At 43.0% G+C, this 22,819-nt stretch overlaps 1 protein-coding gene and 1 non-coding gene across 2 annotated transcripts in view; both read left to right on the forward strand.

Moving 5' to 3' along the window:
• PNPT1 (polyribonucleotide nucleotidyltransferase 1) overlaps nucleotides 1–22,819 on the forward strand; it is a 94,287-nt gene that overhangs the window by 13,494 nt on the left and 57,974 nt on the right. Inside the window, exons 5-9 of the mRNA XM_040351158.1 lie at nucleotides 2,825–2,874; nucleotides 3,047–3,110; nucleotides 5,517–5,564; nucleotides 9,422–9,535; nucleotides 18,020–18,206. Of these exons, the coding sequence (XP_040207092.1) occupies nucleotides 2,825–2,874; nucleotides 3,047–3,110; nucleotides 5,517–5,564; nucleotides 9,422–9,535; nucleotides 18,020–18,206 (463 nt within the window). The remainder of the gene's footprint in view (nucleotides 1–2,824; nucleotides 2,875–3,046; nucleotides 3,111–5,516; nucleotides 5,565–9,421; nucleotides 9,536–18,019; nucleotides 18,207–22,819) is intronic.
• LOC120938447 lies at nucleotides 4,474–4,605 on the forward strand. The gene has a single exon (XR_005749063.1). It is a non-coding gene; the product is annotated as a small nucleolar RNA SNORA47 (small nucleolar RNA).

Consider the following 22,819-nt stretch of genomic DNA (forward strand, 5'->3'; position numbering starts at 1 on the left):
ACAAGGAGTGTTCCTACCTCTGAGGAAGGTAAAAGCCATCAAGGAATTAATCCTACTGGTTCTAAGCACTCGCATCCTACAGGCAGCCATCCTGTCAGCATGGAGCAGAAGGCCACAGGCCTTGGATATCCCGTTGCCGCTCTTATCAAGAGTCCGACAAAGTCTGTGTTGGTGGTTAGACCCTCAGAATCTACTGAAGGGGAAGTCTTTCAGCCCAGTGGCTTGGAAGATAGTGACCACAGATGCCAGCCTGACGGGCTGGGGAGCAATTTTGGATGGTTGCACTCGCCAAGGTACTTGGGCAAAGCCAGAGAAGCAGTTGCCCATCAACATCTTGGAGCTCAGAGCTGCTCGACTAGCCCTCAGGGCTTGGACGTCAAAATTGCAGGGGTTCCCGGTGAGAATTCAATCAGACAATGCCACGGCCGTGGCATACATAAATCACCAAGGGGGAACCAGGAGTCAAGCCGCTCAGAGAGAGGTGAGCTTGATTCTCCTATGGGCAGAGGCGCATGTGCCCTGCATATCGGCAATATTCATTCCAGGAGTGGACAACTTTCAGGCGGACTTCTTAAGCCGCCAGACTCTATGGCCGGGGGAATGGTCTCTGCATCCACAAGTCTTTCAAGCACTCTGCCAAAGATGGGGAGTGCCGGACGTGGATATCATGGCATCGAGACTCAACAAGAAACTAGACAGGTTCATATCCCGCTCAAGGGATCCGATGGCCTGCGGAACCAATGCGTTGGTTTGCCCTTGGCATCAGTTCAAACTTCTTTATGCGTTTCCCCCGCTCCAGTTACTACCCCGCCTGCTGCGCAGGATCCGGGTGGAACACATACCAGTCATCCTGGTAGCTCCAGCATGGCCCAGAAGGGCATGGTACTCACTCATCCTAAAGATGGTAGTGGGAGACCCTTGGACTCTTCCTCTACGGCCAGACCTGCTATCGCAAGGTCCGATCCTCCACCCTGCCTTACGGCATCTAAATTTGACGGCCTGGAAGCTGAATCCCTGATTCTCAGGGGTAGAGGTCTGTCTCAGAAAGTAGTCTCTACCCTAATCAGAGCCAGGAAACCGGTCTCTAGGGTGATTTATTACAGGGTCTGGAAGGCCTATGTAGGCTGGTGTGAGTCCAAGCGATGGCTTTCTCGCAAATTTACCATCGATAGAGTATTAAGTTTTCTCCAGCTAGGAGTGGATAAAGGATTGGCATTAAGCACAATCAAAGGACAGATTTCTGCTCTGTCAGTGTGGTTTCAGCGGCCGCTGGCCACCCACTCGCTGGTTAAGACCTTCCTTCAAGGGGTCTTACGTATTAGACCTCCAGTTAAATCCCCGCTTTGTCCGTGGGATTTAAATCTTGTTCTGTCAAGTTTACAGAAACAACCGTTTGAGCCGTTGGCTGAAATTCCTTTGGTTCTACTGACAAGGAAGTTAGTATTTTTGGTTGCCATAGTTTCCGCAAGAAGAGTTTCGGAGCTAGCGGCCTTATCCTGTAAGGAACCATATCTTGTTTTTCATAAGGACAGGGTCGTTCTCCGCCCTCATCCTTCCTTCCTACCGAAGGTCATATCCAGTTTTCATTTGAACCAGGATTTGGTATTACCATCCTTCTTCCCTAAACCTACTTCCAGAAAGGAAGGGTTGCTGCATACCTTGGATATTGTCAGGGCCATGAAGGCCTATCTTAAAGCTACAAAGAAGATCCGGAAAACAGATGTGCTGTTCATTCTACCGGATGGGCCCAAGAAGGGGCAGGCAGCTGCAAAGTCCACCATTTCTAGGTGGATTAAGCAATTAATCACTCAGGCCTACGGCTTGAAAGGGTTGCCTCCTCCAGTATCATTAAAGGCTCATTCTACTAGAGCCATGGGCGCCTCCTGGGCAGCACACCACCAGATCTCTATGGCTCAAGTTTGCAAGGCGGCAACCTGGTCTTCTGTCCACACGTTTACAAAATTCTACAAGTTGGACGTAAGAAGGAATACTGATACTGCCTTCGGGCAGGCAGTGCTGCAGGCTGCAGTTTGAGACCCTCGGATTCCGGGGGCTCCTCTTTTTTGAGTTAAATTTAAAATTTAAAATTATTTTTCTCAACTAAGTTGGATTTATTATGATTTGAGTATATCTCTAAATTAAATCCTTTTGTCTTGGAGATGTTCTCCCTCCCCTCATTGTAAGCATTGCTTTGGGACATCCCATATAGTAATGAATGCCGCTCTGTGTCCCGTGATGTACGATAAAGAAAAAGAGATTTTTAATACAGCTTACCTGTAAAATCTTTTTCTTGGAGTACATCACGGGACACAGAGCTCCCACCCCTCTTTTTTGAGGACCATTTTGGGAGGCATACTGCTTGCTACAAAACTGAGGTACTCCTCCTATGGGAGGGGGTTATATAGGGAGGGGCATTTCCTGTTTGAGATTGCCAGTGTCTACACCTGAAGGTACTCCATATAACCCATATAGTAATGAATGCCGCTCTGTGTCCCGTGATGTACTCCAAGAAAAAGATTTTACAGGTAAGCTGTATTAAAAATCTCTTTTTTAACACCCACCTGACACTTGTAAACACAAAAATGCCCTAAAGTTAAATATGCTGTGCTTCATTACATAGATGTGAGCTTGCCACTTGGTAATATAATGGAGTTGCAACTTCAAATATTTGTAAGTGCACTGGTGTTTATTGGCTTTTTTTTTTATCTTCCCAATGCTTATGATGTATATTGTATACATCCTGTTATGTCTTCATTGTGGGTTGTGGATCTTGTGCAGCAAGAAAAAAGCTCTATTGATTACTTTTTTTTTTTTTCATTTTCAGATCGGTCAATCCGCCCCTTGTTTCCAGCCGGTTACTTCTATGATACGCAGGTTAGTTTTATGATTTTTTTTTTTTTTTAAATAAATACTTGGGTAAACCACCTATTATTATTATTATTATTATTATTATTATTATTATTAAAAAAAAAAATGTATAGAGTGATTTTGATTTTATGGATGAGTATGTATTTAATGCAATTTCAATATTTATTTTCCTTATCAGGTTTTGTGTAATTTATTAGCAGTGGATGGTGTTAATGAACCTGACATATTGGCCATTAATGGAGGTACTTTCATTTTCTCTTTTATGATGATTGTGTTTTTATTTTTTTATTTTTTTTGGTACCTTTCAGACAATACCTTTTTTAAAAAAAAAAAAAAAATGTGTAGTTGTTAAAGCCACTGTTCTTAAATTCTCTTAAAATATTTGCAGACCCCCTCTATACGGTTATACCACAGTTCTGCAGGTTCAGATTCTGCAAAAAAAAATGCAATAAACTTCACCAAAATTACTATAACAAAGCTGCGTAAACAAAGTAAAAAATCAAAACGCACGCAGGAAGCAATGCTATCCACATACTATCACATTTTCATGTGCATCTTTTAGGTGTATGCACCTTCACCCACACCACCATGGATCACAAAACGAAGATCCCATGGGCCACAGAAGTTGGGGGTCACCCCGAAAACACCTCCCCATATATGGGTGTACAATCAAGATCTCCTAACGTATTATTTATTTATTTTTTTTATTGCAAAATATTTGTCAGCTGTGAACACTGCAACATATCATCATTTCAGTTGCTGTAGGTATGTACATATTTTGAAGCAGCAAATGCAGCAGCACAGCCATACATGGATCTACCGTATTTATCGGCGTATAACACTCAAGTTTAGGAGGGAAGTTTAAGGATAAAAACTTACATTTAAATGCCCATCGATGCAGCTTTATCAGTGTCCCTCTGCAGCCCTGCCCAGTGTCCCTCTGCAGCCTTGCACCTTGAACGTTTAAAATTACCGCCGCAGCGCAGAGATGGATAGAACCGGATGTCCTGTGTACTCGGCTCCTCTCGCAGTCCCGCCCCTTGCCCAGGCTCCTATGATGGACATAACACAGGTCCAATGGCGTGACTACGAGCCTAGCCAAGTACACTCGGCTATGTGTATATCGGCGGCGCTCGCTCCTCTTCTCCTCACAGACAGCGGGGATTGGCGTATAACACGCGTGTGTGTTATACGCGGATAAAAAAATGGTATATCCCTTAAATACTCTGTTCGATCTCTGCCGTTACAAAAAAAAGCTGTTCACGCCGAATAATTTTTTTTTCAGTAATTGCTGTATTTTTATGATCTACCAGTAGTAAGGTGTTTTGGGTTGACCCCCCCCCCCCCCCCCCCCCCCCCGATTTCTCCTGGGATATTTAAAAAATTTTTATGGCCCGTGGGTGACAGTAAAGTGGAGGAAGCCACATATACATACCATATACACATGACCATGTGATTGTTTGTGAGTAGCCTTATTTTAAAGTGTTTTTACCATTACAATAAAGCTTTTGCTTTGTGTATTCAGATTCTTATTCTTAGCTTTTTTTTTTTTAATGCAGTCTCAGGATGTGATGGACTGTGGTAGTGCCAAATAGAGGGGATTGGTGGAGGCATGAGAAGGTGGCGCAGTCTACTCTACTGCGTCTTACTGGTAATATCCTCCTACAGGAACAGCTGCATTTGCATTTAATCTGCCTGTTCCTACTGGGAACTAGGCCTGCAAGCTGCAGCTACATATAAATATATATAACTTAGTGCTGTATAGTGGAGATTACTTTACTGTGTAATACATGTTACCTTTTATATGCACTCCCAATACCTGGGGATTGTATAAATGGGCCAATTTACCACTGCAGTGCTCAGATAAGAATTGGACCATTTAGCCATGATGTAAGAGCCTGCGAGTACAAAAAGATCTTCCAACTGCATCATTCCTCTGTCATATGACAATGATCTGTCCCCGAGATTGCCTGCTATGCCTCACTGCCAGCAGATCACATGCTTCCCCATACCCAGGAGCACTTCTCTCCTACATGTAAAAATCATCATTTTTTTTGCTAGAAAGTTACATAGAACCACCAAACATTATGTATATGTTTGTGTGTTTTTTTTTTTTTTTTTTTTTTTAGCAGAGACCCTAGTGCATGGGTCTTCAAACTATGGCCCTCCAGTTGTTCAGGAACTACAATTCCCATCATGCCTAGTCATGTCTGTGAATGTCAGTTTTATGACCATCATGCCTCATGGGATGTGTAGTTCCGCAACAGCTGGAGGGCCGTAGTTTGAGAATCCCTGACCGAGAGAATACAATGGCGGTCATTCTACCTTTTTTTTTTTTTTTTATCTTGCACAGTATTTGCGCAGCAATTTTTCAAACGTGTTTTTAAAAAAAGTTTCATGATTTAAAAAAAACATTTAAAGTTAGCCCAATTTTTTTTATCATAATGTGAAAGATGTTACGCGCCGAGTAAATAGATACCTAACATGTCACCCTTCAAAATTGCACACGCTCGTGGAATGGTACCAAACTTCGGAACTTAAAAATCGCCATAGGCGTCACTTTAAAAATGTTTACTTGGTTACAATTGCCTTTACTTTTACACATTATATTTCATTTAATGTGTTTTTTTTGTTTTTGTTTTTTTCAGCCTCTGCTGCACTTGCGCTGTCGGACATACCATGGAACGGACCTGTTGGTAAGTATCAGACAATACACCAGTTGTATATGAAAAACTAAAAGGGTGGGACTTTAAATGAGGTGCAAGGCATAAAGCCAAGCACTTCCATCCCCAATATTTTGAACAAAGAATGACAAAGGTGGGACTTTAATTGAGGCATGCACCCCAGGAGATTAACGATGACAATTGAATATGGCAGGTAACTGATCCAGTAGAACTAAACACATAACATGAGAGCATTGCATAACAACAATTGACAGTCAGTTATTTAATAGTGTAAAAATATAACGGATACAATAATAACATGATAACCCTGGTACAATAGTCAAAGAACTTGATATTGCATAAATTCCAACAATTCATAATATCAATAATAGAGATAAAATGACATGATTAGTTCATACTAGAAACAATAAAAATAAGCCAATTCATTGGAGCGTGTCTCCATGATATATAAATATAATCTTGATACAGTCCAATTGGTAAAAAAAAAAATGGTTGGTAATTTAAAATGTCATATATTGACCAAGGGGGCATCTATTGGCTCCTAGTAATATATAATTGGTTCATAATATAGACATTAAACAAAACCAAATTAATTAAAATGTCTCCGTAATAATTAGAGCCACGATTGAATGATAAATAAATTAAATCGATATATAAAATGATAGGTGGTACAGTAGCAGCGAGTATGAAGGGTGGCTTCTATTGGCTGAACGCGTTTCGTGGCTACTGCCACTCTTCAGGAGCAAGGTATGAAATAGAAGTCTGTAGATATTAAAACAATCTAATTTTAGGTAAAGAGATATATATAAATTGGATCCAGTTATGGAGAAAGAGATAGAGTAGTAACTATTCCCCAAGGTACTTACAGATATTTCAATGATTATGGGCATAGGCTAGGAGGGCAGAAAGGTGGCCGGGTGACCAGTTGTGACACACTGATGAGATCAACAAACTTGTTTTGCTGTTCTTCCAGTAATAAAACTTTGTTTCACTATTGGAGGGAAGTTAACCTTCGCTCTCATTTTAGACATCAAATAATCCTAACCCTACCCCCCCCCCCCCTCCCTTTTTTTTTTTTTACACATATTTTTATTTTTTCATTTTTTTGGGGGTAGCAAGTACATATTTTCAGTGGCAAGGAGTTAGAACTCGTGTGAGGTTTTTATTGCTTGCTATGTTCCCATTGGGGAGATGCACTCTCTCTCTATCTCTCCCCCTGTCCTGATCGCCAATGTCACCAGGAATAAAAGGGGTAAATCTAATATATTGAGTTGGTATCGGAACAAGAATAGAGGGGAAATCCTCCAATGGGGTCACTTGTTCACATATCAACTTTCTAGGAGGGGATTCCCATCTTCAGATGAGGAAGGGAAATCTCCATAATAAGACAGATGGTAGAAAAAAAAAAGTATAATTCCGCGTACACACGGTCGGAATTTCCGACAACAAATGTTCAATGTGAGCTTTTGATCTGATATTCCGACTGTGTGTACGCTCTATCGGACTTTTGCCGTCGGAATTTCCGAAAACAAATGTTTGAGAGCTGGTTCTCAATTTTTCCGACAACAAAAGTTCTTGTCGGAAAATCGTCTGTATGCAATTCCGACACACAAAAATTCTACACATGCTCGGAATCATTGAACTTAATTTTTCTCGGCTCGTCGTAGTGTTGTACGTGACTGCGTTCTTGATGTTCGGAATTTCCGACAACATTTGTGTGACCGTGTGTATGCAACACAAGTTTGAGCAAACAATCCGTCAGAAAAAATCCACGGTTTTGTTGTCGGAATGTCCGATCATGTGTACGCAGCATAAGGTTTTAAAAGTAGAGTAAAGCAGGTATAAAGGTTTAATAAATATATATATATATATATTCTCATTTTTATTTATTTTTTATATGATGGTGAAGATGGTATACTTGGCTGCTCAGTGCAAACCTATACCTATTGCACAGAACAGCCCCGAACCTCTTTTTCTGGGGTCCCCAGCTGGTGCTCTCAGCTCCCTCCCTTTCGAGTGTCTCTATTGCAAGTCCCCTCCTGCTCCTTGGGATAACAGCCGAGTGGCTGCTACCCGCATCGGTTGGTCTCCCAAGAAAGCCAACTGTTTGCTCTAAAAAAACGATACTGGGGTGATGTGTGCAACTGCAGGTACAACATCCCCCCGGTACAACCCCCTTCAAGCTGAGGCCGCATATTTGCATATGGTCAGCGTGAAGGTGTTAAGGTAAAAAGGGGAAATAAAATAACTTTAGCCTTTACCACCAATTTAAGCATTTAATACTGTGTGCATGTCTGAGATAGAAACCTTAGAATCTTAGCTCTTTGAGTGCAGGGACTGATGTAAATGTGCTGCGTAAATTGTCGGCAGATTACACATGACTGCAATATATAATTGTGGCTGCTTCGGTGTAATGCAGGGGTGTCCAAACTTTTTTTTAAAGAGGGCCAGATTTGATGAAGTGAACATGCGCGAAGGCTGACCATTTTGCCTGACATTCTTTGAACCATTAAAATTCGGTCTAAGTGTGTTCCTCCGAGCACTAATACACCGCCCAACAAGAATTATCTTGCCTTTGTGGCTGTGTGAGTAAAGAGATGAGCTCAGGTGTATTATTTGGATATACCATATTTATTGGTGTATAACACGCACCTTCACTTTAAGAGGGAAGTTTCAGGAAAAAAATCTATTTTAAATAAAGAACTGTGAAGCAAAATAAGGGTCAGTGCCCATCTGCATCCCCCACCATTGCCAGGAATGCATCCCCCACCATTGCCAGGAATGCCATTGGACAGTCGTCCAATGGCAGTGCCGGAGACGGGACTTCCTTTTACAGAGGTTGCCGTGTAAACAGGAAATACTCCTGTGTGCACGGCACTCGTCCCGCCTCCTCCCTCCGAGGCAGCCAGCCTATATATCTTTTGTGGCCCCGGTGCTGGGAGATCGTCGGGGGGCCACAAAAGATATATATGTGTTTAGATATCCAGGCGGGCCGTTCAAAACCGGGCCGCGGGCCGGACTTTGGACATGCCTGGTGTAATGGGTTACTCGTTTTTAATTATTTTGTTTTATATCAGCTGAAAGAGGCTTCTGTTTTAAGTGGGCTGACCTTTTGGCTTAGTGCAACTCGCCTTTTATTAACGCATACTTTCAATCATATTTTCAACTTTCCATCTATTAAATCTTCTTCCCTTGTTTTAACTTTGGAAAGTAAAACACATTTTTTTTTTTTCTGCCAGTAAATACCTTATACAGCCCACTTCCTCTTTCCTCCGTCTGGTAAAAAAAACCTAGGCTTATGACATCATGCACAGCCCTCTCTTACTCTTATGAGGGTTTGCCAGGAAGGGAGGGGATGAGTCGTAAGAGGGCCAATGAAATCTGCAGAGCTGGAAGTGTCTGTAAATCCAGGAAGTGAACAGGCAGCAGCTTCAGTTGCCCACAGTTAAAATGGCTGCAGCCAGACTCGGTGAATGGAGATTTCTGCAGCATATTTGGCAAGTACCGAATCGCAGTATATACAAAATATGCAAAGTGGTTGGTTGGAGGGAAGCTTCAGAATGTCAAAGATGTTTTTATTACAAATTTATGTGAGCAGACTGCAGTTCCTCTTTATGCTTACAATTATTCCTGTATGAATGAGCTGTGCCGAGACACTGTTCTGTTTATTTGCTGCGTGCTAGTACCATTTCTACCAACTAGCCAGAAATAATATGTTCTTTTTGTGTTTGATATTAGACTAACTACATGATGCCTGAACTTGTAGTTCTAGCTGCATTGGGGCCGTCTGTTGAATATAAAAGACTTATTTTATTATTATTGTTATTATTCTACAGAATTTATATACATTATGATTGTCCTCTCTTTAGGTGCTGTTAGAATCGGTCTGATTGACGGAGAATTTATTGTAAACCCTACCAGAAAACAGATGTCCTCTAGTTTATTAAACTTGATTGTCACTGGAGGCCTGCAAAGTCAAGTAGGTAAGGATAGAAATTGGCTTTATTGCCATTTTTCTGAACCTGAAATCTCAGGCCCTCTGCATGACGGCCATAGTTGACCCTCGTACACACGATCGGACTTCCATCTGACTTTTACGTGGATTTTTGTTCGAAGGGCGTTGTCCACGAACTTGTTCTGCATACATACGGCAGAACATTTTCAGCCAACATACACTAAACCACGTGGTTTTTCAGCTCTTTACCGCCACCCTTTGGGCAACTTCTGCTATTGTCTGATGTTTAGCATTGGTTCAGAGCATGCGTGTTTTGTACAGTAAAACCTTGGTTTGCGAGCATAATTCGTTCCAGAAACATGCTTGTAATCCAAAGCACTTGTATATCAAAGCATTTTTTTTTACAGGGTATAAAAGAGAAGAGAGGCGCCTCTAAGTGTAGCAATAAGTTGCTAAATGTTGTATCTTCATTAAATGTAACCATATTGCTACACTTTGAGGCTCCTCTATTCTTTTTTTATATTCAGTTGTGACGCTACTCTTATATGATGACATCGCTTGTATATCAAGGCAAAATGTATTAAAAAATGTTGCTTGTCTTGAAAAACGCTCTCAAACCAAGTTACTCTTTAACCACTTGAGACCCGCGCTATTGACAAAAGACGTCAACAGCGTGGCTCTCGGGTGCCAACTGGACGTCTTTGGACGTCATTTCAAGTGCATTACCCACGCGCTCCTCTGGGGGGCGCGCAGCGGGTAAACACTGTCCCGGCGCATCGCTGGGAAGCCGATGCGTGTACCTGGCGGCCGCGATGTCCGCCGGGTACACGCGATCGTCGGTAACTGAGCAGGGACGTGGAGCTCTGTGTGTAAACACAGAGCTCCACGTGCTGTCAGAGGAGAGGAGACCGATCTGTGTCCCTTGTACATAGGGACACAGATCGGTCACCTCCCCCAGTCACCCCCCTCCCCCCACACAGTTAGAAAACACCCAGGCTACACATTTAACCCCCTCCTCACCCCCTAGTGTTAACCCCTTCCCTGCCAGTCACATTTATACAGTAATTCGTGCATTTTTATAGCACTGATCGCTGTATAAATGTGAATGGTCCCAAATTTGTGTCAAAAGTGTCCGATACGTCCGCCGCAATATCGCAGGCCCAATAAAAATCGCAGATCGCCGCCATTACTAGTAAAAAAAAAAAATAATAAAAAAAAATCATAATTCTGTTCCCCATTTTGTAGGCGCTATAACTTTTGCGCAAACCATTTTTTACAAAAATACGTCAAAATACGTATCAGCCTTAACTGAGAATTTTTTTTTTTTTTTTTTTAAATTGGGATATTTATTATAGCAACAAGTAAAACATATATATTTTTTTTTAAAAATTGTCGCTCTTTTTTTGTTTATAGCGCTAAAAATAAAAACCGCAGAATGTTTTGGGGTGGAATATTTTGATCTTTTACTAAAACATGTATATTTAAGCTATATTTCCCGATGCTGAGATGCAATAAATCGGGAAAACCACAAACCTTGAATGCTTTCCACAAATTTAAAAAAAAAAAGTCATTTGTGTGATGCACTAGTGTCTGACTGTCAAGGGTTTACCCATTGATGACTACATCTAAAGCCTCGTACACACAATCGGATTTTCCGACGGGAATTGTGTGACAGGTTGTTGGCGGAAAATCCGACCGTTTGTATGCTCCATTGGACAATTGTTGTCTGCTTTTCCATGGCCAAATGTTGCATGGCAGGTAGAGCTTAATCGTCAAGAATCGTTATTGCGATTTATTTATTTTTTCTCAGTTGCGATCTTGACAAAGTACTGTATTTCCCGATCTTTTGTATGCAGAGAATTCTCTGCTCTCATCCATCAAAAGTTTCGTCAGTCTGCCAAGTTTTACAACATTTTTTATCAGTGGAATGTTAAATCTAAACATTGTAACAATTTGTCTTTTACATCAAAAGAATAGACTACTGTATGTAAATTAGGAAAGTTTAAACACTAAGGGCCAGATCCACATAGAATTGGATAGGCGCAGCGTATCGGAGATACGCTACACCGCTGTATCTTACCTGGCTTTAAGTCAAATCCAGGAAGATTTTGCGCCGTAAGTTGCGGCGGCGTAGTGTATTTCTGGCGGCGGAATTCAAATCGGCGGGTAGGGGGCGTGATTCATTTAAATGAAGCGCGTCCCCGCGCCGATTGAACTGCGCATGCTCCGTTTCAAAATTTCCCGCCGTGCTTTGCGCGAAATTACGTTGCAACGATGTAATTTTTTTAACTTGGACGTGACTTACGTCCATTCCTATTCATGGACGACTTGCGCAAAAAAAAAAAAAAAAAAAAAATTTCGACGCGGGAACGACGGCCATACTTTAACATGGCAAGTCTATCTATACGCCGCAGCATAGCAGCTTTAACTATACGCCGGAAAAAGCCGACTAGAGACGACGTAAGAGAATGCGACGGCCGTGCGTACGTTCGTGGATCGTCAGAAAAAGCTAATTTGCATACCCGACGCGGAAAACGACGCAAACTCCACCCAGCGGGCGCCGAAGTATTGCACCTACGATCCGAAGGCGTACGAAGCCGTACGCCTGTCGGATCGAACCCAGAAGCCGTCGTATCTTGGTTTGAGGATTGAAACTAAAGATATGACGCGGGTAATTTGAAAGTAAGCCGGCGTATCAGTAGATACGCCGGCGTACTCGCTATGTGGATCTGGCCCTAAACCTTTTTCTGCCATTTGTTGTACAAGTTAAATTAATTTTTTTTTTTTTTGCTAGAAAATTATTTTATTTTATTCTTTTTGTATAATGTGAAAGATTTTACGCCACGAGAATCATGATCTTTTATTCTAAGCAAAAAAATTGTGATTCTCATTTTGGCCAGAATCGTGCATCCCTAATGGCAGGCTTTAAAATTTTCCGCGGACAACGGTCTGTTGTAGGATTTTTCGAGCGTGTGTACAAAAGTCCAAAGTACAAACACGCATGCTCAGAAGCAATGCTCACCAAACGCAACGTTGGCAGTAGGTGCCCAAAGGGTGGCTCTAAAGAGCTGAAAAACTACGTAGTATGTAACTACGTTTGTGTTTGTCGGCTGACAATTGTGTGCCGTTTGTATGCAATTCTTGGCCAACGACCTTCGGACAAAAGTCGGAAGCTTTGTCTGCGGAAATTCCAAAAGTGTGTACGAGGCTTTACTTTGTTAATAATAAATCTCAGATGTAGGCACTCCTTCATGTCGCTGTCCCAGCCTGTACAGCACCAGGTTCTGTCTTGTTTGTAAAATATGGCTTTTAATTGCTGTGGGCAGTTGATATGTTTCTGAAATGAGGGATGAAAACCCCCCAGATTTAACCACTTGCCGCCCGCCAATGACAAATTGACGTCGGCAAAGTGGTTGTAGAATCCTGACTGGACGTCATATGACGTCCTCAGGATTCTTAGCCGCTGCGCGCCCCCGGGGGCACGCATCGCGGCGATCGTTGTTGCGGATTGTCAGTCTGACACCCCGCAACATCGATCTCGGTAAAGAGTCTCTCACGGAGACTCTTTACCACGTGATCAGCCGTGTCCAACCACGGCTGATCACGATGTAAACAGGAAGAGCCGTTGATGGCTCTTCCTCACTCGCGTCTGACAGACGCGAGTAGAGGAGAGCCGATCGGCGGCTCTCCTGACAGGGGGGGTTCGCGCTGATTGTTTATCAGCGCAGTCCCCCCTCGGATCGCCACATGGACCACCAGGGATGCCCACTAGGGAAGGGCAAAACTAAAAAAAAAAGGGGCAAAAAAAAGTCCAAAAAAAAAAAAGTCTGGGGGGGAAAAAAAAGATGCCAATCAGTGCCCACAAATGGGCACTGACTGGCAACAAGTAAATCAGTGCCGCCCCACAGTGTCCATCAGTGCCGCCCCACAGTGTCCATCAGTGCCGCCCCACAGTGTCCATCAGTGCCGCCCCACAGTGTCCATCAGTGCCGCCCCATCTGTGCCGCCCATGAGTGCCCATCTGTGCCGCCCATGAGTGCCCATCTGTGCCGCCCATGAGTGCCCATCTGTGCCGCCCATGAGTGCCCATCTGTGCCGCCCATGAGTGCCCATCTGTGCCGCCCATGAGTGCCCATCTGTGCCGCCCATGAGTGCCCATCTGTGCCGCCCATGAGTGCCCATCTGTGCCCATCATGAGTGCCGCCCATGAGTGCCGCCCATGAGTGCCGCCCATGAGTGCCGCCCATGAGTGCCGCCCATGAGTGCCGCCCATGAGTGCCGCCTATGTGTGCCCATGAGTGCCGCCTATGTGTGCCCATGAGTGCCGCCTATGTGTGCCCATGAGTGCCGCCTATGTGTGCCCATGAGTGCCGCCTATGTGTGCCCATGAGTGCCGCCTATGTGTGCCCATCAGTGCCGCATACCAGCGCCGCCAATCAGTGCCACCTCATCTGTGCCCGTCAGTACTACCTCGTCGATGTCCATCAGTGCCATCTCATCTGTGCCCATCAGTGCCACCATATCAGTGCCCGTAATTGAAAGAGAAAACGTACTTATTTACAAAAAAATTACAGAAAAAAATAAAAACGTAATTTTTTTTCAAAATTTTCGGTCTTTTTTTAGTTGTTGCGCAAAAAAAAAAAATCGCAGAGGTGATCAAATACCACCAAAAGAAAGCTCTATTTGTGGGTAAAAAAGGACGCCAATTTTGTTTGGGTACAGTGTAGCATGACCGCGCAATTGCCATTCAAAGTGCGACAGTGCTGAAAGCTGAAAATTGGCTTGGGCGGGAAGGTGTATACGTGCCCAGTATGGAAGTGGTTAAATTGATGTCCCTGTTTGGAAACCTACACTAATTTCCTTTCCTGGTGATGGGTGTCACTGGGACTGTTAAAATTAGATGTATTCCACATGGGGACACAAAAGGCAATAAAACCCAACATAGGTTCTAACCTTTCTCAACAATATTCGCCACTTTTTCTTTAGCACAGCTTGTTGAAACAGTGGTGGTCAGCTTATGTGTAGTGTAGGAGGCTTCAACTGGGGCCAAAGAGCCACACGTGATCTTCAGTATTTATAATTCTACAGAAATGAAAAATAGGAAATTGGAAGGAAGGCCTTAAAGTGGAGGTTCACCCGAAAAGTACATTTTTAAGATTAAATTGATGCTCATTTTGTCAAGGGGAGTTGGGTAGTTTTTTTTAAAATCAAAGCAGTACTTACCGTTTTAGAGAGCGATCTTCTCCGCCGCTTCCGGGTATGGGCTGCGGGACTGGGCGTTCCTATTTGATTAACAGGCTTCCGACGGTCGCATACATCGCGTCACGATTTTCCGAAAGTAGCCGAACGTCGGTGCGCAGGCGCCGTATAGAGCCGCACCGACGTTCGGCTTCTTTCGGCTACTCGTGACGCGATGTATGCGACCGTCGGAAGCCTCTCGGAAGCCTGTCAATCAAATGGGAACGCCCAGTCCCGAAGACCATACCCGGAAGCGGCGGCGAAGATCGCTCTCTAAAACGGTAAGTACTGCTTCGATTTTAAAAAAACTGCCCGATTCCCCTTGACAAAATGAGCATTAATCTAATTAAAAAAAAAAAAAATTCGGGTTAACTCCCTCTTTAATAGGAGACCCTCATTTTGGTAGACCGTATAGGTCTGGTACCTCATCCTAATCAATGATATTCAAAATAATGAACCCTAACAAACTAAATATAAGGACTATAACCGTACCCAATTTATGTAAAAAGTGTAAAAAAAATATATTTACTGTATTTAATCGGCGTATAACATGCACTTTTCCCCCCCTTAAAATCAAGGGGGAAATCGTGGGTGCGTGTTATACACCAAACGGCTGCCTCGGAGGGGAAGGAGGGAACGAGCGCTGCCAAAATAGACCGAGCCAAATCGCATGTGTACTTGGCTTCGCTCGCAGTCACGCCCAGTCCCACCTCCTAGCTTTTATGTCCTGCCATTGGACTGTTATGTGCATCATAGGAGCCGGGCCAAGCGGCGGGACTGCGAGAGGAACCGAGTACACAGGACATCCGGCTCTGTCTATTTATGCGGCGCTTGTTCCCTCTTTGGCAGGCAGATGGACCCTGACCATGCTGCAATTTTGGGCAAGGCTGCAGGTTTGGACACTGATCATTCTGCAATGATGGACACTGATCATTCTGCAATGATGGACACTGATCATTCTGCAATGATGGACACTGATCATTCTGCAATGATGGACACTGATCATTCTGCAATGATGGACACTGATCATTCTGCAATGATGGACACTGATCATTCTGCAATGATGGACACTGATCATTCTGCAATGATGGACACTGATCATTCTGCAATGATGGACACTGATCATTCTGCAATGATGGACACTGATCATTCTGCAATGATGGACACTGATCATTCTGCAATGATGGACACTGATCATTCTGCAATGATGGACACTGATCATTCTGCAATGATGGACACTGATCATTCTGCAATGATGGACACTGATCATTCTGCAATGATGGACACTGATCATTCTGCAATGATGGACACTGATAAGGCTGCATTGATGGGCATTTTAAAATTGTACGTTTTTTTTTTTTTGTTTTTTTTTTTTTCTCCTTAAACTTCCATTCTAAACTTGGAGTGTGTGTTATATGCCTGTGCGTGTTATACGCCGATAAATACGGTATATGATAAATTACACATATGCATGCATATATAAAAAATGTAATAAAAATACAAAACACACAAAAGATGCACATAAAAACATAACCAAAACCATCTAGTACTCCTTGAATACAGATTCTTAGTGGCTCTTCTATAGTAGAACACCACTAGGTGGTGTGCACCTAGTGATATACAAGGTATTATATTGGGTAGGTAAAGAGGTTCCCATCATGTCGTTCCTCAGATCAGTGTGGAGTGAGATAGTCTGACCATTTGTAGGAGGAACATTCTATCTCACTCCACGCTGATCAGAGGAACGACATGATGGGAACCTCTTTACCTACCCAATATAATACCTTGTATATCACTAGGTGCACACCACACAAGTTGACTATAGATACATAGTTCCATTTGCATTAGAACTAACGTTAATCTTGGAAACGAGGAGGACCGTCCTGTGGCATTGTGTGGGTGACGATGACCATTTGTAGGAGGACCATTCAAAATGTTTGTATTTTGATGTTTTTGAAAATTAACTGTGAGTGTTCTTGCTGAAACTCTTCTTGAAGAATCTGGTTATTTCCTGCAAAACGCAAACTGCATCAAAATTACAGCAACTCGCTTTGTTCTACTATAGGGGAGCCACTAAGAAGCTGTATTGAAGGAGTACTAGATGGTTTTGTGTGTTTTTGTGTTGTTTTTTTTTTTTTCTTGTGTAATTTTTATCACATAATATTTTTTTTTTTATACTTTTTTTACATAAATTGGGTACCGTTTTATAGTCCTTATATTTAGTTTTTGTTAGGGTTCATTATTTTGTAGTTCTACAGAAGGCCGTCTGTAGACGTTCTTTAGGAGATGCTCAGAGCAGGGCTCGACAAACCCCGGGTCGCAATTGCGACTAGAATTGGCGACCTGGGGCGGCACAGCTGGGGTACCCTGTCTCCGTGCGCAACCCACCTCGCGATCGCTCCGGCCAGTAATTGAGGCCGCAGCTTTGTGGCCTTCTGCAGTCCTATGGTTCCTTCTGGAATCTGGCGCCCTCTTGTGGCCGTTGGTATGACGAGACAACCAGGAATGCTAATAGCGCTTCCTTCCTGGTTTCCATCTCCTTCCCTTTACTTAGAACCCCCAAACATTATAAAAAAAAAAAATATATATATATATATATATATATATATATATATATATATATATAATATATATATATATATATTCTTACACCCTAGAGAATAAAATGGCGGTCGTTGCAATACTTTCTGTCACACCGTATTTGTGCAGCGGTCTTGCAAGCACACTTTTTTGGGGGGAAAATGCAAGTTTTTTTTAATTAAAGAATAAGACAACAGTAAAGTTAGCCCAATTTATTTTATATTGTGAAAGATAATGTTACGCAGAGTAAATTGATACCCAAGATGTCACTCTTCAAAATTGCATCTGCTTGTGGAATGGCAACAAACTTTTAACCTTTTAAAATCTCCATAGGCGACGTTTAAAAAATTCTACAGGTTGCATGTTTTGAGTTAGAGGAGGTCTAGAGCTAGAATTATTGCTCTCGCTCTACCAATCGCGGCGATACCTCACATGATGATGTGATTTGAACACCGCTTTCATATGCGGGCGCTACTCAAGTATGCATTCGCTTCTGCACACAAGCTCGGCGGGACGGGGCGCATTCCTGCGAGACAGCTAGAGATCACTGCTATTGCAGTCCCTTTACAAACCATTGCTCCAACCCCCTTTACTTGCTGCTGGGGTCTGAGGGCCGTACAGGGAGTACCAAAGAGCTGCATGGTGGGCAGCAGACTGTTGGCGCGTCGGTGACTTTTTCTTTCTTCTGTTCCAGTAATGCTTGAAGCTGCAGCTGAAAATGTGTTGCAACAAGATTTTTGTCATGCTGTGAAAATTGGAATCAAACAAACAAATCAAATCATTAATGGTATACAACAGCTAACCAAAGAGCACGGAAAAGAAAAGCGCTTTGTACAGAAGATGTTCAAACCTAATGAAGAAATTAGCGACACTGCAAGAAGGTGCGTTTGAAACCAATAATGAGAAAATATAATATAAGTGTTCTGTCTTCACTGAATTCACCTTTTGACCACCTTGTGGTTTGCCTGGCTGTTATGTTGATGCAAAGCCTTCAGTTCGTTCTTGATCTCCACATTGAACAAGAATATAGATAGGAGTTCTATAGGAGTCCTTCGATTCATGAGGCTTGGGCGGCTAAATAACCTGAGACCAATGACAGCCAGAAACATAGTGGGGTTGATTTACTAAAACTAGAGTGCAAAATCTGGTGCAGCTGTGCATGGTAGCCAATCGGCTTCTAACTTCAGCTTGTTCAATTTAGGTTTGACAATAAAACCTGGACGCTGATTGGTTTCTATGCAGAGCTGCACCAGATTCTGCACTCTCCAGCTTTAGTATACTGTTGGTGCTATATTCATCCTGTATAGTAATAGTGAGAGGGTCATCAACAATGGCAGCCTATGGGTACAAGTGTTTGTAATACCAAAAAAAAGCGGGATATATATATATATATATATATATATATATATATATATATATATATATATATATATATATATATATATATATATATATATATATATATATATCCCCTTGCAAACGTGAGTGCACCCCTAATGTCTTTGTAAATATTTTTTATTCTGTCTTTATTATATCTTTTCATGTGACACTGAAGAAATGACACTTTGCTATAATGTAAAGTAGTGAATGTACAGCTTGTATAAGGGCCCTTTCACACGGGGCGGATCAGTAATGATCCGCCTCCATGTGTCCGTAAGCTCAGCGGGGATCGCTCCGTATATCCCCGCTGAGCCGGCGGCTGACAGGGCGGTCCCCGCACACTGTGCAGGGACCGTCTTGTCTTTTCTCCGCTCTCCCCTATGGGGGATCGGATGAACATGGACCGTGTGTCCGTGTTCATCCGATTCGCAGACGGAAGAAAAAATAGGGTTTTCTTTCGTCCGCAAAATCGGATCATTGCGATTACGGGTGTCAGCGGATGTTTATCCACTGACACCCGCAATCGCATAGGGATACATGTATGTCCCATTTTCATCTGCAAACGGATGGATGAAAAAGCGGACATACGGTCCTCACGTCTGAAAGGGGCCTAACATTGTAAATTTGCTCTCCCCTCAAAATAACTCAACACACAGCTAGGGCTGCAACTAACGATTATTTTCATAATTGATTAGTTGGCCGATTTATTGTTTCGATTAATCGCATAATAGACTGGGCCAATTTGTTGTTGGGCAGATTACAAAACACAAATTGCCGCAAAAACACATTACATGCTTTTCTGCAGCTTCTCCATTGAAGTATATTGAACCAAAAAAAAAAAAAAAATGGCACCGTTTTGCGTTAAGTCCTTGCCCTTTCCAAATACGCAGCAGCTGAAAAAAAATCATGGATGTAAACGTGTCCCATAGAAAAACATGTAAATGAACTGTGGTGTGTTTCTGCAAAAAGCACCAAAAAACAGAGGTGTGACCCAGGCCTGAGATGTTTAGGAACATAATGGGGTTAAAAAACAAAATAAGTACAAAAAGAGCAAATAATTGCAACTGTAAGGGGTTCATTTTTTTTACTGTTGGACAGTGAAAGTGATATTTACAGTAGTGTTTTGCTTTTTTGTATTATAAAGGGCTAATTTTTTTTTTTTACCCCATTATGTTACTGGCCGATTAATCGATTAATTTCATAATCGATGAGTTGTTTCGGCCCTACACACAGCCATTAATGTCTAAACCGGTGGCAACAAAAGTGAGTACACCCCTAAGTGAAAATGTAATAACGCTCTTGGGCATGAAGTTCACCAGAGCATCACAGGTTGCCACTGGTGTCCTCTTCCACTCCTCTATTATTTATTATTATACAGGATTAATATAGCGCCAAACAGTTTGCGCAGAGCTTTACAACATCAGGGAAGACAGTACAGTTACAATACAATTTAATACAGGAGGAATCGGAGGGCCCTGCTCGTTGGAGTTTACAGTCTAGAAGGGAGGGTCAAGTGGAACAAAGGGCAGTAGCTTTGGGGGATGATAAGATGGACAAATGACGACATCACAGAGCTGGTGGATGTTAGAGACCTTGCGCTCCTCCACCTTCCGTTTGAGGATGCCCCACAGATGCTCAATAGGGTTTAGGTCTATAGACATGCTTGGTCAGTCCATCACCTTTACCCTTGGCTTCTTTAGCAAGGCAGTGGTCGTCTTGGAGGTGTGTTTGGGGTCATTATCATGTTGGAATTCTGCCCTGCGGTCCAGTCTCCTAAAGGAGGGGGATCATGCTCTGCTTCAGTATGTCACAGTACAAGTCGGCATTCAAGGTTCCTTCAATGAACTGTAGCTTCCCAGTGCTGGAAGCGCTCATACAGCCCAAGACCATGACACTCCTCTTCCCCCCCCCCCCACCACCATGCTTGACTGTTGGCATGACACACTTGTCTTTGTACTCCTCACCTGGTTTCTGCCACACACGCTTGAGATCATCTGAACCAAATAAGTTTATCTTGGTCTCATCAGACCACAGGACATGGTTCCAGTAATCCATGTCCTTGGTCTGCTTGTCTTTAGCAAACGGTTTGTGGCCTTTTTTGCGCATCATCTTTAGAATAGGCTTCCTTCTGGGATGACAGCCATGCAGACCAATTTGATGCAGTGTGCGGCGTATGGTCCGAGTATCGACAGGCTGACCCCCCCCCCCCCCCTTTCAGCCTTTGCAGCACTCATACGTCTATTTCTCAGAGACAACTTCTGGATATGACGCTGAGCACGTGCACTCAACTTCTTTGGTCGACCATGGCGAGGCCTGTTCTGAGTGGAACCTGTCCTGTTAAACTGCTGTATGGTCTTGGCCACTGTGCTGCAGCTCAGTTTTAGGGTCTTAGCAATCTTCTTTTAGCCTATGCCATCTTCATGTAGAGCAACTATTATTATTATTATTTTTTTTTTAAGATCCTAAGAGAGTTCTTTGCCATGAGGTGCCATGTTGAACTTCCAGTGGCCAGTATGAGAGAGTGAGAGTGATGACACCTGAGACCTTGTAACGCTAACGAATCACATGACACTGGGAGGGAAAATGGCTAATTGGCCCCAATTTGGACATTTTCACTTAGGGGTGTAGTCTCTTTTTGTTGCCAGCAGTTTAGACATTAATGGCTGTGTGTTCAGTTAGTTTAAAGTGGATGTTCAGTTTACAATTCTGCATTAATTCCTGGCATGTCACAATATACAGTAACTGTATAATTAAGGAAAAAAAATCTATACCCTTATTTTTGCTCATCCATTGTTTAGGAAGTCTTCATAAATCTCTGTGGAATGGGGCTGAGCCTTTCCCTTTTGCTTAAAGGATTCATTTCACCTTTGGGAACATGTTACACATTCCACCCTCTCTCCATGTGACAGCAGTAGGGGGAGAAGTCCCCTGTACTAGCTGTCATCATTTATTTATTTTTATTATTATTTATGGCCACTTCACACCAGATGCAAATCCGTACAGTTTTTTTTGTGCACTAAAGTAAAAATGCATGCACAGTGTTTTTTCCATGTATTCCAATGGCTCTAGTTCACACCATGCAGTCAGTTTCCGGTGCAGAAACTGACCGGAAATTGACTGCATGGTGTGAACTAGAGCCAACTAGAGCCATTGGAATACATGGAAAACACTGTGCATGCATTTTGTGCAGAAAAAAAAGCAAACGGAACTGCGTCTGGTGTTAACTGGCCCTTAAGGTGTGCGGGGCTTCGCTCACTCGGCTGGGTCATTCATTTACAGAGTTCTGTGAATGAACTACAAGTACTGATATCCTTTGTGGATGTTGACTTGTAGTTCTCAATGAGCTACCAGGGTGCTTGAGCGCTGTGGTAGTTCTTGGAGTCTTGTCACTGTGAAACTGCCTGTCTGTACGATGTATGGACAGACCGCTCACACTGACAGTCTGTCACTGCAGGGAACGATCATGGGCGGACATCGATTCGTCCAGACCTGCTGATTGGCTTTCCCGCTGGCCATTGGGCGCATGTGCCCACAGATCGCCGTGTACGAGCCTGATGTACACCTGCGGCCATTTGCGCAGCTGAGCCAACCTGCTGCAGTATAACTGCTGGTCTGCAAATGTCTAATTGAAAGGGATAAAGAAGGCTTAATCCACATGTGCACTGTTTTCTGTCCATTTGGCTAGATTTCACAGGAAAACATTGACCTGTCATAATATGACATAATACTACAGAGGATGGATACATAACTGGCCATCCATCATACCTCGGGAGGCATCTACTTACCTGGGGCCTGCCTAACACACATGTTCAGTTTTTTTTATTCCCTCCTTTTTTTTATTTATACATTTTAGTTAAATCGCCACTAGATGGTGCTATTGGCTGCACATATCTTTTTCAACCCCCGTCCTCAAGGTGCCCCAACAGATCATGTTTTCATGATTTCCCTCAGATGAAACCACTGTGGTAATTAATAAGGCAGTGAAACTGATCAAATCGCCTGTGCAAGATAATGGGAAACCTGAAACAAATTTACCTGTTGGGGCGCCTTGATGACAAGACAATTGCGCAGTTATGCTACACTGTACCCAAACTAAATTTTAGCGGATGTAAAC

This window comes from Rana temporaria, chromosome 4 (genome assembly GCF_905171775.1).
Source record: "Rana temporaria chromosome 4, aRanTem1.1, whole genome shotgun sequence".
Taxonomy (NCBI): domain Eukaryota; kingdom Metazoa; phylum Chordata; class Amphibia; order Anura; family Ranidae; genus Rana; species Rana temporaria.